The sequence below is a fragment of the Poecilia reticulata genome, linkage group LG21 (genome assembly GCF_000633615.1).
Source record: "Poecilia reticulata strain Guanapo linkage group LG21, Guppy_female_1.0+MT, whole genome shotgun sequence".
In the NCBI taxonomy this organism is placed as follows: Eukaryota; Metazoa; Chordata; class Actinopteri; order Cyprinodontiformes; family Poeciliidae; genus Poecilia; species Poecilia reticulata.
In genome coordinates this window covers 20,430,178-20,448,102 of record NC_024351.1, presented here as the reverse complement: position 1 = coordinate 20,448,102, position 17,925 = coordinate 20,430,178, and the positions used below count along the sequence as shown (strand labels likewise).

General features: G+C 41.2%; 1 protein-coding gene across 1 annotated transcript in view; it reads left to right on the top strand.

Moving 5' to 3' along the window:
• The window catches only part of clmnb (calmin b), an 18,580-nt gene extending 9,669 nt beyond the window's left edge, over positions 1-8,911 (top strand). Inside the window, exons 4-10 of the mRNA XM_008398208.2 lie at positions 4,353-4,436; positions 4,512-4,604; positions 4,692-4,915; positions 4,997-5,190; positions 5,274-5,356; positions 5,878-7,178; positions 8,628-8,911. Coding sequence (XP_008396430.1) covers positions 4,353-4,436; positions 4,512-4,604; positions 4,692-4,915; positions 4,997-5,190; positions 5,274-5,356; positions 5,878-7,178; positions 8,628-8,757 — 2,109 coding nt within the window. The 3' untranslated portion in view covers positions 8,758-8,911. The remainder of the gene's footprint in view (positions 1-4,352; positions 4,437-4,511; positions 4,605-4,691; positions 4,916-4,996; positions 5,191-5,273; positions 5,357-5,877; positions 7,179-8,627) is intronic.
• The last annotated feature ends 9,014 nt before the right edge of the window (positions 8,912-17,925 follow it).

Sequence of the window (17,925 nt, the reverse complement as noted above, 5' to 3'; positions counted from 1 at the left end):
AGTGGCTGGGGAGAGGGAAGTCTGGGCCTCCCTTCTGAAGCTGCTGCCCCCGCGACCCAACCCCGGATAAGCGGCAGAAAATGGATGGATGGATGAAATCAATACGTTGGCATAAACATTGAGCCGTGTGTCGTAGGGGCATCGAGCCGTCTGCCGCTAGAACAGCGAAGGGAATAGGGCGAAATGGTTCATTCAATCTGGAGTTTCTGAAACTGTTTTGGGGACAATTTACAGTGACCAACTGACCTGAGCGACATGTTTTGGGTGATGTGGGGAGAATCCGGAGTACCCGCAGAAAACCCACGCAAACACGGGGAGAACAATCAAAATCCGTTTCTTCTGCAGATTCCAGATCTGAGGAACAACCTGGAAAGGTTTCTGCTGAGAATTCTTCCTCTGAAGAAACCTCTTGGCTTAGAGCTCTGAACAGGCTGAAATGGATCTCGAAGTTTTCCTCCTCCTCTTGGAAATCTTCTTTTTTGGCTCTCAGAGTTTCAGGCATCAGGTCTTCTTTTGCTCTTTCCATCTCTTCCACACAAATGATCTCATGCTGGTATTTGTCAGCCTGTTTCACAGCAGTGACTTCAGATTCATACCGGCACGTTAGGTCCTGGTACAAAGCTTTGAACATCTCCAACTCAGCCTGAGTCTCTCTTTCCTTCTCTTGCAGGAATTGAATCTCTTTTGCTGTGTTGTCAAGGAGGACGGCATTCGTTGTTCTCAGGCTGTCGATCAGTGCCACGTCCTCCTCCGACTTCTGAAGATAAGCTTTTCTCTGCTCAATGACCTGGAGCTCAAGGTTTTCTACTTGCTGGTGCAGCATAGTAGAAAACCTGCGGTGTAACTCATGAACAAGCTTCTGTTTCATTTCTTTGTTTGTAAGAGCCGTTTCCTGCTTCTTCATCTTCTGCAACGATGTTTTAAGCTGCTGCTGTAATCCCAGGATGTCTGTGTTATACTTACTTTGTAGCTCATCGTATAAAACGTGAAGCTGATCAAGGTCACTTAGCAGCAGCTTCTCCATCTTTTGCATAACCGCAAGCTCTCTCGACAGTTTTTGGGAGAGCTCCTCCTTCTCAGCTCTTAGTTTTTTAATAAGCTGAAGGTTGTCATTCGTTGTTTTTAGGTTGGTGTCTTTCTCATCGTTCACCTTCTGCCGATATGTTTCTATGTCTCTTTCCACTCCTGAAACCTGGCTCTCATACTTGCAAATGAGATCAATGTACGAAAGTTTGCTCTGCTTCAGTTCTTCTTCCAAAAGTTTCTCACGGTCTTGTAGGATAGCGATCTTTTCGGACATTTTTTGAATCATGTGATCCTTTTCAGCTGTCATATTCTCCAGGAGCCGTTGTTGCTCACTGAGCTTCTCTTCACAAATCTTTTGTGTATCGGCCTCCTGCCTCAAAAGAGAAACATCAGCTTCATACCTGGAGTGCAGCTCCTTGTAGGAAGTCTTTACTTCGTCCAGTTCTTCTTGGAGGCTCTTACTTTTCTTCCTCTCAGCCAGTATTTCCGCTCCAAATGATTCCTGGCTGAGGAGGTGGGCCACCGTTAGCTCCACAAAGTCTTGTTTCAAGGACTTCTTCTTCTTGCACCTCACATCGTTGTTAACCTTTGAAGCAATGGCCGCAGCGTTAAGGACTGCTGGGTCGCTGAACTTCTCTACTCTCTCTAGATCCCTCTTTGCCTCTTTGTTTTTGTTGATGAAAGTTTCCTTGAGAGCTTTCTGCCTTTTCAACAGGAGTTTTGGCTCTTCCAGTTCTGCCTCCTGGTGGGCCAGTTTCTGGTGGTCTTCGTATCTTCCGGCTCTCTCCATCTCCAGAAGGGAGCGCAGTCGTTGGATTGTCCCGTGAAAGGCGTTCGGGTCCGCAGGAGGGAACCGGCCTTCGGGGTTTTGCTGGGCTCCCCTTCTCGTGGAGTGATGGGACCCCATCACTCCACTCTGGTATCTCGGTGTACGATGTGACATGTTCTCCGAAATACGATCAATAAAATTGTTGCTTCGTAAACTACCTGAACGGTCACTTGGAAAGAGATTTGCGAATGTCTGAACGGGTCAGTGATATTGCAAGCAATGAAAAATATGCAAATTTGTGTTACATACAATTCTGCAGTTGATGACATCACAGACCTCATCGCCAGTGACATCACGGACCTCATTGCCAGTGACTTCACAGAGTCTTCCTTTGCTGTGATGTCATTCCACCACCAAATATCTCACTCTTTAGTATTGTTTACATTCAAAATAGTTCATGTTTCACTTGTTTTTATCCCATATTTCAGGGGCATCAAACTCATTTCCATTTAGGGCCAGATCAGAAATCTAAAGTTCTTAGAAATTTTCAATTTCAGCAAATAAATCAAAGTAAAACTAAGCTGTTTTGTATAACTTTAAACCACAGAGTCTGTCCATTTTCACACATCAATAAGACAAAGCTTAACTTAAAGCGATTTCAGAAAAACTTTAAAATGCCTTTAGAAAGTTTGCATTACCTATCAATATCTCTTTTAAACCCATCAAAACTTGACTGTTTAGAGTCCAAATGTGAAAAAAAACGTAATTTAAGATTTTTGCACGTTGTTTAAAATGTTTTTAAATGTACATTTTATCACTCTAATATGGTCATGTAGCTTTCAGACATACATTACCAACTACACAAACAGATAAAAGATATATTATCATACAACATATGAACACTATTTTTTTTCCATATTAATTATGCAAAACAAAAAAATACATATTAGTTCATTTTAAACTCCTGCTCTGCTAGTTATTTTGGAAATGGAACCGAAATGCACATAATTGCGCAACACCTTGTTGAAACAATAATCACTGAGATTATTTTTTTTGATGGGTCAATAATTTGAAAACGTTTTGTTGTTGTTGTTCTTTAATAAAATTATGAAAGTTTTGATAAGGAGTCAGAGGAGGATGTGCTGCTCTCAGCGTACTGGCGGCGTTCAATTTGTCACCTGCCGAGATCGACTCAAAACCCTCCGCGATCGACGTATGGCACCGCTGCTCTAGGAAAGCACAAACAGTTCAGAAACTATAAGAAATTTGGGTGGGGGAGGCTATTTATTACCTGATTAAGTCGTGTTTTGGATTGTTCTTGAAAAACTAAGTCACGGCTGATTAGTGGGCGCACTCAACGGCTGCACAGTGAACCCACTGATTTTTAGCAGACAGCCGCTCCCCTCTCTTGCAGGTACTGTGTACCCCCGCTAAATCTTTTAGGGGTACGCAGTACCCTGCCGTACCCCCTTACTTTCACTCCTGGACAAGGGTGTAAAGAAAATGGATGGATGGATGGATGGATGGATGGATGGATGGATGGATGGATGGATGGATGGATGGATGGMTGGMTGGMWGGMWGGCWGGCWGGCAGGCAGGCAGGCAGGCAGGCAGGCAGGCAGGCAGGCAGGCAGGCAGGCAACATCCGGTTGTTGATCATGTGACTCGAGTGATGGAAAAAAAGTGCTTCCATTGCAGTTTTGAGAAATACACAAATTGTGATACAACCGAAAAATGCGAGTTTGTTCAAATTTGTTGAAATTTTAAACGATTGGATTTGTTTTTCAACAATCACGAACGTTTGACCACATGTACTGTGTGAACTCAACCGTGAAGGAAACTACACTGTGAAATTGACAAAAGTGAACGGCATCTTTGCCAGCAATAAAATGTCCTAAACATTTCTCTTGCTCCAACTTACATTTGTCAGTAGTAGGGCAAACCCAGACTGAACATCTCTGTTCACTTCCTCTGCTGTCATTGCCAAACTACAACCACAGGCAGAATACAATTCTAAAACAGCACAGGAAATCAAAGTCATCGTTTATAACTTCTGTTTGTTGATTGGTCCACTTGATATTCTACATTTAAATCGAGTTCAATGGGAGAAATCTCAGACGGAGCATTGAAGGGAAACGAGAATCAAGTTAAAAGACAATGGCCAGGCTACCAGAAACAGCTTTCTTCTTGTCTCTCTTCCATAAGTTGTCTTATTTACAGTATATGGACTGATCAGACCACTGGTGAGATGTTCTAAGCTTGGGATGTTGTATTGTAACATAAAACAAAACATAAAACAATATCCCATCTTCTGTGGTCTTCATGATGCTGTTTGCTCTCTAATAAACCTCTGAGCCCTTCACAGAGGAGCTGCAGACTATTTCCTAAATGATTGCACAGGATTTCTTTCAGGGATATCAAAGTAAGGGGGGCCAGGTTTGTAAAATCTTAATAAAATACAATGAAGTTTACAGCTCTAATGAGATATATTGTGTAAGAATTCAGGAGGTTTGGTTACTTTTATATTTTCCTCTTCACACTGTCACTTCCATGTTAGCTTTACAGGTACAGGTCTTCATCTCATCGCATTTTCAGACTGAACAACATCTCCAAGGCCCTAGCTTTCTTGGACGACAGACATGTGAGGATTCGCTCATCAGTTCAGTACAACCAGGTTCATTGTAATCCACTCACTGACAGCAGTGTTGTCCCCCAGGTGAAGCTTCTTGGCATCGACGCCTCCGGCATCGCTGATGGACTGCCTTCTGTTGTCCTCAACCTCGTCTGGAACATTATCCTCCACTTCCAGGTGAGCAACTGGGTACCTTCATTATCCGCCTGATATTTTCATGTACACTATAGTTTGTCTCTTGGCCTTTTATGGGAAACCAAACAGGTGAAGGAGGCAACAGGAGGCCTGCAGAGACATTTATCCTCCAGCCTGTCCTCCTTATCGCTGAGCGCCTACCCTGCCAGTGACCTCTCATCTCAAACCAGTGACAATGACAGCTACTCCTGCAACACTCTGCCTAGGAAAGGGAAAAAGGCTGAAAGGGAGCCAAAGTACCACAGCAAAGCCATCAAGACTCTCCTGCACTGGGTCCAAAGATGCACTTCAAAGTAAGCCTGCGTCCAAGCTTGATGAGTGGGAAAAAAAATAAAATTGTCCACAAATGTTTGAAGATATACAGGAATTTGCAGGTACGGCGTGGATGTGGATGACTTCGGGGCCAGCTGGAGGAGTGGAATGGCTTTCCTGGCTTTGATTAAGTCCATAAACCCGGACCTGGTCAACCTGAGGGCGAGCTTGTCCAAGGAACCAAAGGAAAATCTCCACCAGGCCTTCATGCTGGCTCATCAGTGTTTGGATGTACCCCCTCTGCTGGAGCCTGAGGGTAAAAACCAGAATGAAGACATCATAAGAAGTCTCAATGGTTACCACAGTAACATGAAGAATAGATTATTTTCTTCCTTACAGACGTGGCGTGCGCCTCGCCGGACGAGCAGTCCATCATAACATACCTGTCGATGTTCCTGGGGGATCATTCGGTCACAGATGAGGTCGGCACAGTTTGACACTTAGAGAAATACACTTGACTTGAACATCTATCTTTTTTTTTTAGAAAAGCTGATTCTCCACACACATACATTACATAGGGAACAGCCTAATATAACACCATAAGACGACCACCTATCACCTTTATCCAAATTTGTAGTAAAAGAAAGGACAAGGTAATTTTTGGATCTGGTATGTTCTAAGAAAAATCGTTTTTAGTCATTATACAACATTATTCATTTCTAGTGAACTGTACAATATTCTTAAAAACCATCAACATTTTTTTTTTTTTTTTGAGGAACTAGGCCTGGAATCTCCCAAAAAAGTTTCCAACCTATTCTCTGTTCCTTGAGGAGTTGAATTCATTGTGAAATTCTGTATTCAGTCATCTTATCCAAGCCACAGAACAATAATAAAAATAAAAATCCATCATTGCCACCATCACATGACTCAAAATGTGCTTTTACATCACAGAATCATAAGCATTTCCAAACACGCAAAAATGTGACTTTGCTTCATCTTACAGGATCACATGGCACATTTTGAGTTTCACGAGATTCCCAGCTTTGCGTCTCTGGAACCAGTCGGCCTTGGACAAATGCTGGCTGACGACCCAGAAGCCCGAGCTCTGCTCAGAACCTTTGAGAAAAGTGATGCGCAACGACTGTGGAGACAATGGTCCAGGAAATCTTCAGAGACTTCCAGAGCCCAGAACTCCAACATGAGTGGAAGCCCTGAAACTTCCTTTCCGTTTACTCAAAGAACGTTAGAGCCACCAAGTCCACTGGAAGCAAGCATAGCCAACCAGGATATCCGATCGTGGATGGATAAGAGTTTGGATCGAGGCTATGGTAAGAGAAGCCTCGTTTCCCAGAGCTCCGAAGAAGGAATCTACAGCTTGTCGGCATTGGATTCAGACGAAGAGGACGCCTACAGCTACATCCTGGATCTGAATAAAGATGTTTTCCGACCAAGTAATCCATCGAAAAGACAAGTGCCAAAAGTAGAAGAGGAAACAGCCGAGGAGATGGAGGAAGAGTCGAAACATCTGGAAATGCTAGGGATGTTTAACGGAGGCAGACATAAACAAGAAGGAGATCTCAGGGCAAACAGAAAGTTGGATTTGGACAAGATCAAAAGTATCCTTAGAGAGACGACAAACAACAGGGCTGTGTTTGACTTGGAGCCAGAGGCCCAGAGAGGAACAAACAGAGACACTTACACTGAGAAAGAAAGCAACAAAAGGATGGAGAGTGATAGTAAAGAGAAAGATGAGTTTGACAAAGTTCAAGATGGTGGAGTAAAAGCAAGTATTTTTGAAGTTGCAAGTTGGAAATATGCTGAGGACGGACGAGCAGAGCTCTCTGGAAATTTGGGACTTGCAAGAGAGAGAACAGTGGGGGAAGATTTGGGAAGATTAAAGGAAGGGCAGGATCTAAAGGAACGAAATGAGATGGAGGAAGCTTGTGTCGAGAAGAAAGACACAGGAAGTCGGAAACATGAGAAATTACAAAGTTTCAATGATAAAACAGCAGAAAAAATATCCTCAGAAGATGCTGGTTTTAACATCCTGAATACAAATGGGGCCACAATTAGCAACACGGGCTGTGGAGCTGAAGTGAAAATGAAGGAAGCTGGTCATCTAATGAAATCATCTGATTACGGGTTCTTTCAAACAGAAGACTGGAGGAAACAGGAACCTATGATCAGCAGGCTCAAGGATCTGAAAGCAGATCAGAGAACTACCACCAAAAGCCTTCCTGATGACGTCCATGAGGGCGACAACAGTCGGACTGTGGCCTGCAGGGCGTCTTCTCAGTCATTATGGTACTGATTCATCATTGCACACACACTTAACCTCTTGATAAGTCCTAATCTCCCTTGTGCCTGATCAAAAGTCTGAATTCCCACCCTCTGCAGGGGTAAATCTTTGTGATTACGTGAGAAATTATTGTAGTATGAATATAAAACACCTCCAAGCGACATGGTAACTGGCGTTAAATTTCACAGAGCTCTTAAGCAAAGAGGACAGAGACACCAAAATATGCTCAGGAGAAAGTTTGAGTCATGGTGTTTCCAAAGGATTGTGTCTGCAGACGGTATAACAGCAGTATAGACCAGATCACAGAAAACGCCAAGGAATCTGCCCCAAGAACAGCAATGTAACAGTGACAGCTTTGACAAGAATGATTTAGAAATAATTTGGAATTCTCATAACAACGTACAGCAAGTTGCTTAAAAATGCTTAATGTTCAATCAGGCGCTTGTCCCTTATCCCACTTGTATCATTTTATCTTTGCTTGCTTTGTTTTTATCTGGTACAACAAGTTGTCCGCCGTAGAATGTTGCATCAATTGCTATCTGCCAGGAAGACGTTTTGCAGTCAAACAATGGTAACAGAAGAAATGAACGAAGCCATTCAGTACATGTTGGCCACACTTCCAAATATCGAGCAATTAAAGTCAGACCAAGAGGAATAACACCTTGTTGCCTTAGCCCTACTTACTCCCCACACGGTTGGTTACAGGAACAAGCAATTTCTGGTAAGTTTCTCATCCAGCTGGCACATTGGGTAAAATCCGACCCAGCCATTTGAAACTTCAGCACAGTCCACACCTCCAGCAAGCAATCGTTTCTCAATAGCCAAGAGTTTAGACTCCCTGTATGAAGCAAAGCATAGAAGAAGGAGCTAGGCTAGGGTGGAATAAGAAGTCTTTTTTTTATATATAAAATTAATTTTTGAATAGCACTAACGGCTTTTTCCATTTTTCTCACAGTATGTAGACAGGAAGGAGGCATAGAGAAGTGGGGAAGACATGCGGCAAAGGTACATAGGTTGGGAATTGAACCCAGGGCAACCTTGGGAATGACTATGGCCTCCGCATACCCCGCTCTACCCACTATGCCACGCAATGACCCTGAAAAAAAGCTTTAAGAGAAGAATATAGCACAAAATTAAATCATAGATGTGATTACAGGATTTCCTTTTGACCATTTAGCTCCATAAATCAAAAAAAGAGAAATACAGTGATACACAGTGCCTCAGGCACATTGTAATGGAATCGTTGGTTGAACGGAAATGGAAGTAGAAAGGGATGCACTGGGTCAAAATGTGGGGATGAGACAGCAAAGGGGAAAATTGTCCTGTCAACTCAACTGCTTCACTCATCCAAACCAGACATTCGGTCCTGTTTTGTGTTCTTTCTCTGAATGCAATACATGAAATGAAACATACAAAGCCCTAATGGAGCTCTCCTGTGTTTATCTGCATTCCAGGAACAATGGAGGATTCAGTCTTCAGTCTATAGCAGCCTGCTGTAACTCAACCCCATTAGAGCTGGAGGTCCTGCTGCTCCTGTGGATCTTGCTCTACTGCTACCTCATCCTGCCTCAGACGTACCTCTGAGTGAACTTGGCTGTACATCCTCGCATCAAAAACATGATTAATTAGGCCAGTTTCCTCTAATGGGGTCAAACAGAAACTCTATGGCTGGCCTGGCTTTTCTTCCGGTTCATTAAATTTCCTTCAAGGTCACATTGGAGGATTAGATTATGTTTAACACTGTCTTAGTTGTGGTAATCATTTCTAATAATCTGCTTAATTATATTGATTTCTAGTGTTCTCAAAGCAATTGCTGCTGCTTAAATGACCAGAACATCTTTTATGTTAGGGGCGGAGGGGGACATTTCCTGGAAAAAATGAAATCTTTCAGATGTAGTTGACATAAATGGTAAATGGACTGAACTTATATAGCGCTTTATCCAATCATGTTTGACCACTCAAAGCGCTTTACACTAGAGTCACATTCACCCTCACACATTTATACACTGATATGCAGCTTGGTAGGCAATTTGGGGTTAAGTGCCTTGCCCAGGGGCACATCAACATGTGGCAGGAGAAAGCTGGAATCGAACCTACAACCTTCCGATCGCAAGATGAGTACTCTACCCACACAGCCACAGTCGCCATAACCCACCACGTGGTGGCATTGCAGCATTACAGGAGCTGCACATCAACGCCAGAGCTTTTGGTTGTCTGCTGAGAATCCAACATGACCTGCTGTTTAGTTCCAATCCTGAGATTATATTGATAATATTTAACGAGGCAATTAGTAAAAGAAACTTTGTTTTTTCTGCATAACTTAATAGTCATTTAAACCTATAATCAACCACATTATCTTCCTATAGAGATCCAAATTTATAACATGGGGCGTGGAGGCGGAAATGTATCGGCACTCATGTTGTAAAAAGCTGTGCAGTAAATTTATTTTTAATGCAGTTGTAAATGGAAAAATGGTGAGAATTGTTTTTGATGAAACTATTATTGGGACAGTTATTTGTACCTCTAATAATAAATAAGGAGGAGAACAGTTCTTTGTTTGATGAACAATGAATGCCTAAACGGTTCATAGGCATCTGAAATTGGCATGTTTCTACCTGAAGTTAGAAGTTTATTAGAAATATCCATATAAATCTGTTTGTGAGATCCAACTCAGCTCTGCATCTCTCCGTAGCTGAGGCAGCATCTTAAATAGATGAGCTACTCACCTAGATTTGTCACCATGTTGAAATAATATAATACATCTAGGACTCTTCATGCATACCAGCTTTTATTGGAGTTGCTAACAGGAGATAATGACATTTTTTAACAAGGCAATTTAAACTCTGTTTTTCCTCTGAGATCCTCTGTCATAACGCTTCGTCTCTTATGTTGTGATGGAAACAGGTTAGGTAAATTCAAAGGCCCAGAGGCTGCATAAAAATGTGTCCACCCGCTCTGAACAAATCAGCATATTTGCCACTGTTTATCAAGTTTTAAATTTTTAGCTCACAAACAAACAAAAACACAGCCTTTTTCTTCTTACTGCAACATTACAACTGAAATAAATCCCACTAAATTTAATTAAGATATTTTGAAGTTTCACTTTATGCTTTCAGGTATGATGTTGTGAGATTAACTGAGGCTTGTTTTTCCCTCGTCATGTCAAAATTTGCGTATTTCGCAAAACAGTTACGGAAACGGTCCTTTAGCATCACACGAGTCACATGATCAACAACCAGACATTACTACTGGTGGAAAAGACGAAGAAGACGGCAGGAAATAGATGGAGAATGACAGCCCAGCATGTTTTTTTTAATGACTTAAGCTTATTCACGTGGGATTTTGATTGCATTTCTTGTTAAATGGAAACACCGTAATTGCGAGATTGTATTGTTTTGACAAAATAATACTGACAAAGTTTTGCGCACATTTGTAACAGAAACACAGCTAGAAATAACTGTTCCTGTTAGGCAGGCGTAGACTACGGACCGGTATCCCGCACTGCTTTTCTCACATCTGTACCAGGAGTGACAACAAACTTGTCTCCAAAATTCAAGTCTGGAAAGATTTTTTTTCTTAAACCAGAGAAGTGGCATTCAAACCCGTTTACAGTTTCTGTTTGAATGCCACTGTATGTGTGCAGGGAAACTTTACAAAAAAAAAAGGTATGCACCGGTTGCATAAGAGTTCAAAATCCATATTGACCAGAATGTGAGAGAGGAATGGCTATGCTCTGTCTTTAGAGTTCACCTGATGCACATTATTTGTTGGTGAAATTCTAAGAAACTAAAAACAGGCTCCCACTGTTTGCTCGGAGCTCAACCCAAAGGTCAAACGCTCAGCTCCGGAGATCAATATGCTTTCAGCAAAACAGCCGCCCCCGCACCGAGCCCTCACCACTTTTACAAAGCAGGAGAGTGGCCTGTCTTCTGCCCAATCAGGCCGGGATGGCAAGAGGAGAAGCCAAGATGTCTGTTACATGTAGGTTAGCCTGTATCACAGTGCTGGGATTGCTAAACGTCTCCTCAGAACACAGATGAGTTCTGCCAAACACTGGGAAGCTCCTCAGGATGCCGAGATATGAAGGCCAAACTGAAGAATCAGCTGAACACATCAGCGCTGAACACAGTCTTTGCCTTTGGGCCGTACCAAGACCTGGCCACTAGAAGTGCTGTGGAGCAGCAGAACATCCCGTTTTCACCGTTGGGTTTGGTGTCAGCTCTGACTCTGCTGTGCCGCCTCTCTGGGCCTGAGAGTCTGGGACAGGACGTGGAGGGCCTGGGGCTCATGGCCAATGATGGCATGGAGGCCACCAACACAACCTCACTTTTAGGGAGGGTGAAGGTGGTGTCCAGAAGGGACAATCTGAGGCTGCGGCAAACAATTCTGATGTAAACAATGGAGCATGGAGGAGGGGAGGAACTGAGGATGATTCTTAGGGGTCAGTTGCAATCATGGAGCGACCTTCATGTTGATGGAAAACCCTCACTAAACTTTGGAGGTTTTTTTTTTTTTAATCTCAGCTGCAGCATCCCAGACAACCTGCCGTGAACATCAGCTTTAAGACACTGATGGAAGATCTGCAATGCTCAGACAAGCTTAGGGTCAGCAGTTTTGTGTATTTTAAAGATAACCACTTGTCCTGTAGGGATGATGGTTCGGGTCAAACTGTTCAACTCAGGTCCTGTACACATGGAGATGAGCGCAAAATATTTTTTGTAGAAGATTAAGAAATCATGTGAATGCAACACTATACAAAATTATGAGGAGGAATACACTCAAAAATTCCGACATTAATTTCTGAAATTTTCTAGAAAAAACAGGGACATTTCTGAGTTTCAAAAGTTGACGATATTTGACTTTTGGAAATGTTTTTTGGCGATTTTAAAAAAAATCTAAGGCCCTAATGATATAGTAGTAAGCATGCCGGGCCAGTCGGTGGCGTTGTAACACTGCCAGATAACGACACTAAAAAAAGCGACATATTTGTTCGTTTTTTCGGCACTGGTGACCTTCATTTGCCAATAATCCCACAGGAATGGGGCAGAGAGAGAAGCGGCAAAGGAACCGGGAGTAGAACGGGGGACTGCCGCTACCAGGTCTGTACACGGGACTCCTGCTCTAACCATTGCGCTACCCGACTACCCGCCATGTTTATTAGTGAGAGTGAGGCGCGCGCACACGGGATAAAAAGAGAGATTGAACTTTGACGTCATGGTTTTAAAAAAGAGGCGGCTCCATGTACACACCGAAACATGAAACCGGTGTTACGTCAATCCGCGTTTCCCCATTAGATACGGTTCCCCCGGAGTCTTCTTGCCGTTCCGCCCCGCCCACGCGGCAAAATACGCGCGTGCTCGTGGTGAGCACTGAGAAAGCACGCGCATAGGGAACTACGGCCACCGTGAAAGCTCAAACAACATGTTTCGGCAAAGTCACTTTCTTCACGTTTTAGCGGGAAACTAATTATAATAACAATAATAACAATAACAACAACAATAATAATACTAGTAATAATAATAATAATAATAATAATAATAATAATAATAATAATAATAATAAATAATAGTGATGATAAATACATAAATGTCACATAGATATTATAATTATTATAAATGTATATATATATGTTTAGTTATATATACATATATTTATGAAATAAAACAGGGCAATGTATTTTAATGCTCGATATTACGCATGAAATACCCTTCCTCTTGTTTTACAGTGGGGGAACGGTATTTGATGGCCGAAATATGGCCATCAGATACCCTGGGTACCTTTATCATCCAGTTTTTGGTAGAAAGAGAGAGAGAAAAAAGAAATAAATGACAAATCATGCCAATGGAAATGATTGCGTTTGTTTTAATCATGTGAATTAATTTATTTGTTGATTATTGTGACAGGCCTACTTATATCCATTTTTATGGAAAGTTTAGTGGAAGGATAAAGTGTGGAATAAAAAAATACAATTAGCATCCTTAAAAAGACAGGGAAGCAAAACTTAGTCAGGAGTTTGAGGAGTTTTACAGGATTGCAATTTGACAAACACCACAAATAGATTCATTCAGGACATGCGTTACAGTGGCCACATTCGTTCGACAAACTAGCACAACCTAAAATCTTGTGGAAAATTTCTCAATACCTGCCTATACCTCTGGTACTGTATGGAACATGGGCCCAAATTTCTGTCTTAAAAGTGTTTTTTTTTATTTCCTGAGAATGTTTTGAGTTGTTTTTTATTAGCTGCAAACCAGAATAATCAGGAAAAGAAAAGTTGATCACTCTGTTTGTAATAAATCTGCATATGAGTTTCACTTCAATCATGATTTGGATACAGATTACATAATGTTTAGTCAGTACCATAATATATCTTTATTGCATCTGTGTCAAAGAACAAAGACCAACGGAGAATCTGCTTTCTCATTAGCTCTTGTTTTTATATCCTTCTATAACAGTTGGTGCTCATAAATCTATGCAGCAGGAGGTTTTTTTTATAGGTGTGCAACTTCTGTCTTTGCCATTTTACTGTCATATTTCATTTATAACCTGCTCTTCTCATTAATTAACCATAAATCAGGTTGGCAGCTTTTTGAACACCGCCACACGGTGCCGTGGAGCCTCCACCTCAACTCCACAGCCTCCTTGGAGGCCGCCATGATGTTCCTGGACGTCCGAGGTGAGGATGCTGTATGACACCAACTGCTTGTCCCCTGTGGTCCGGCTGGCCTTCAGGGGCCACTTTTGGTTTGTATGTAACACTGCAGATCTTTTGGGGTATTTTCCCACTAGGATTAAATAGAAACGTATTGCGATAAATGGTAATTTTGTTGTTTTAAAACCATTTTCAAGTGATGAAATAATAATGACATAATAATGCAAGTACACCCTCTCAGAGATGTACTTGCTAGAAGTGTTTGTTAATTTCTAGCAAACATTGAACACTGTAATTGGAAGACATTTTAAATATTAAAATAAATCAACAAATCACCTGAAACAACATATACAATGGATACCGAAGTCTTTTTTTTTTTTTTTTTTAAAGGGGGTAGTTTAGTCATGCTAACCCATTACTCTTTGCAAATTATCTCCAGACACTATCCATCAGTCAAATCTGATGGAAAGTGTCTATGAGGACCACTTTTCATGTCGTGCCACCGATTCTCAATTAGATTAAGTTCTAGGCTATGTTGGAAGCTTGAGACTGCAAGTGAAACTGACGGGACGACCTACTTTCTGATTTATTCAGCTAATAATTATCTGGGTCACCTGGGGGGGCTTTATGTCTCTTCCAAATGGCCACATGGAAAATAAATAAATAAAATGATATCAGAAGTACTGTATAGCCCTGGCCTGGCAGAACACTTTGGATTCCACAGCCTTGATCCCGATATACACGCACAATTCAGAATGGGAGAAATGGTGCTTTGAAGTTCTGTCTTTAAAGCACAGATTTCTGCTTTAAAGACAGAACTTGGTGTTCCAATCCCCTTTATTTACTCACAGAAGGCAAGAAACACTAGCTTTAGTTTCATATGTAAAGCTTTTGGTGAGCATAATATTTCCATTGCTGCTGGTAAAGCTATTTTACCTGCTTTAACAATAAACATGAGTCCATTCATTACAAGCAGGTGCCCAGAATTTCTCCGTTCTCTTCAGTCTTCAGCAGCCAGTTTGCCTTTTTGCCTCCTGATGAATGAAGCTGAGAACGTTCTAAATGAGCGCTAATTACTCTTCCCTCTACACGGGCCTGTTAAAGCCATCAGTGCCTCTCGCAAGACCTCTGCCAGCGGATCCATTAACGCGCTGATTGTTGTTTTCACAGCAGGGCAGAAATCAGTTTCCCAAAGTTTCAGCTGAGAAAATCCTATAGCTTGGAGAGCATCCTGAGAAACGCTGGTGTTCCTTGAAAGCCGCCAACTCCTCCAGCGCACGGGAGAGGAGGAAGCTGGAACTCTACGAGGTTCAGAAGAGTTCAGAGTGAGATATTGCTTGAAAAACGATCAGTGGAAGAGTCCGGATCTGGAGAGAGGGGGAGGTGGACGGAAGTCCCACTGGACTTCTCCGTCCCCCAGAGGATCACTTTCGACAAACCGTTTGTCTTCGTCGTCTACGATCACCTGACCAGACTCGTGTTGCTCATTGACTGGATTATCGATACCACAGAAAACGTCTAGATATGAAGAAAGTAGGGGTGCACCAAATTATCAGCACCTATTTCCTTAATTTTGGGAGATCTGTGATCGGCCAACACTTACAGGTGAAGCCGATATTATCTACCTCAGCAAAGAGCTAAAAATCGGCCACTATCCTCTTCTGCTCTGCCATGAGGGAGCTTTGATTGACATACCAGGTCATCTCTACATGTTCGCAATTAACAATAGTCACCACACTGTTGCCAACTAAAGCAACTGTCTTGTTGTATTTTTGCAACATTTCAGGCAAAAAAAAAAAATGGCTTCGGCCAATAAAGAACGGTAATCAGTGATCGGTTCTCCCCTGGAAGAAAGTGTGCTCTCCCTTCTGTCTCTTCTGTTCATTGTGCCACATATTTACCTACTAAACAAGAAACCTTTGGGTATAACTTTTTATTCCTCCCACCCCCCGCAGCAGGGGGGGAGTGCATCCTCTTATGCACCTCATAAGAGGAGAAAGTTACATTTCCAGAGAGTTCAGAGAAGTGAGTGCATATTGATTTTCAAACATTATGAGATGATTCACGGTTTATTCCCCCATTTTCGCAAAAATGATGAAAAGACATTCAAATGACTGCAATTTATCCCTGTGACTGAATCGCTGCTATCTGGCAAAAAACATAAAACATTTTTTCTTCCATTACAAAAGCATTTTCTCTGTTGTCTTTCCTCCCCCTCTCCGAAACTCATTTCCTCCCTTAACATCTCTTTATCTTCTTAGGCAATTATTGGGAAATTGCTTTGCCAGAGTATCTAGGCTCATTCGCCGACACAAAACAGCAAAAAAAAAAAAAAAAAAGAAGGGCTGCTGAAGTAGTGTAACATTTTGTGGCGGCTTCCTGCCTCAGTGTGGCAACGCCGCATTGATATTTACCTTCGTGAAGAGATGATGAATGGAGGACTGTTTGATGAAAAGGACGGCACATCCATTCATAACTAACACAAATGTCAGCCTATTAATCTGCGAGGCTTTCACCAGTTCATGGTAAAACACTGGATCGAGAACCGTGAGGAATCTGTTCCTGATCCAAATGGAGAAATTTCAAGTTCAAAACTTTAGTATTTTTTCTCAAGCCCTTTTAAGTGGCGCCTGTAAAGTGTTCATTTAAGCACATTAAAACACTAATACATGAGTGTAAGGTTAAATCCTTAAACGCAAACAAATATTTGTATCACTATGTGAAAAACTAAAATACCCCCAATCAATCAATCAATCAATCAATCAATCAATCAATCAATCAATCAATCAATCAATCAATCAATCAATCAATCAATCAATCAATCAATCAATCANCAATCAATCAATCAATCAATCAATCAATCAATCAATCAATCAATCAATCAATCAATCAATCAATCAATCAATCAATCAATCAATCAATCAATCAGTTAATTCCCTCGATTTAACTAATTTCATCATTAATTCACAAACTTCCTTTTGACTTGCGCGAATGTAAAGAGAGCTGGAAGAAGAAAAAACTCTTAAACTTGCCTCTTTTTCAATTAAAATCAAACTTTTTTATGACCTTATGATAATTTAAATTAACAATGTAAGTTTAAATCAACTGATATTGTTAATTTAAATGATCCATTAAATTAACACTCTATGTTGAAAACAATATATTATTAGGGTCATCGTAGTTCGAAAATGAAAAAAGGAGTAAATTTTCTCCAAAAAATTCCATAAAATTTTGATATTAATCGCAGAAACCTTCGTGAAAAAAACTTGGAAATTTTTTTAGTTTCTTCGAGCAAATGTTCTACTTTTCAAACTTTGCAAACTCAGCAATGTCCTTGTTCTTTCTAAAAACAATTCAGAGATTTGTTTGCCAGAAACTTACTCCTCCTCCTTTTTCTAGCTACAAAGTACCTTCTGCGCTGTCACAGCTAAACACAACTAAAGCAAAAAAAAGAAAGAAGCTAAGTTAAAATATTTAACATGTAACTTGTTAAATTTTCTGAATTACAATTTATATTGTAATACATTTAATACAAATTTTTGTCTAACTTATTTTGTACATCTTAAATATGTTTCTTAAATGCACATTAAAGCTGAAATAAAGTTTGTTGAAGTTGAAGTCTTTTTCTTCAACAATGATGTTGTGATGCTGTTGTTAAATTTGAATTATTTCAAATAGTGCACCATCAACATTATCAGCTCGTCAACTTCTTTCCCAATCCCATCAACACAGTTCTACTTTATGGTGCAGTGATCCCAGATTCCTAGCAGTGTTTGGCTGTAGCAGGCAGATGAAGGTTGATCTTTTCTTTTTTATGTTAATTGCCATGATATGAGTTTGTTTTTGCTGCCTTGCAGCTCCTGATAAATGGGATTAAACCGGACCTCAGTGTTAGCGTGAGGCCAGTCCTCCCATGACCCTAATCATCAGCTGACTGAAGTCTGCCTGAACTCCCTCACCCTTTTGTCCCTTCTGGGATCCAGTACTGAGTTGCTTTTCTTTGGTTTCTGCATTAAACGACACCAAACTAAAATTATTCTGAAACATGCACACTTTTTTATATACTGAAACTAATTGCTGCCCACTTCCATTAATTCTTG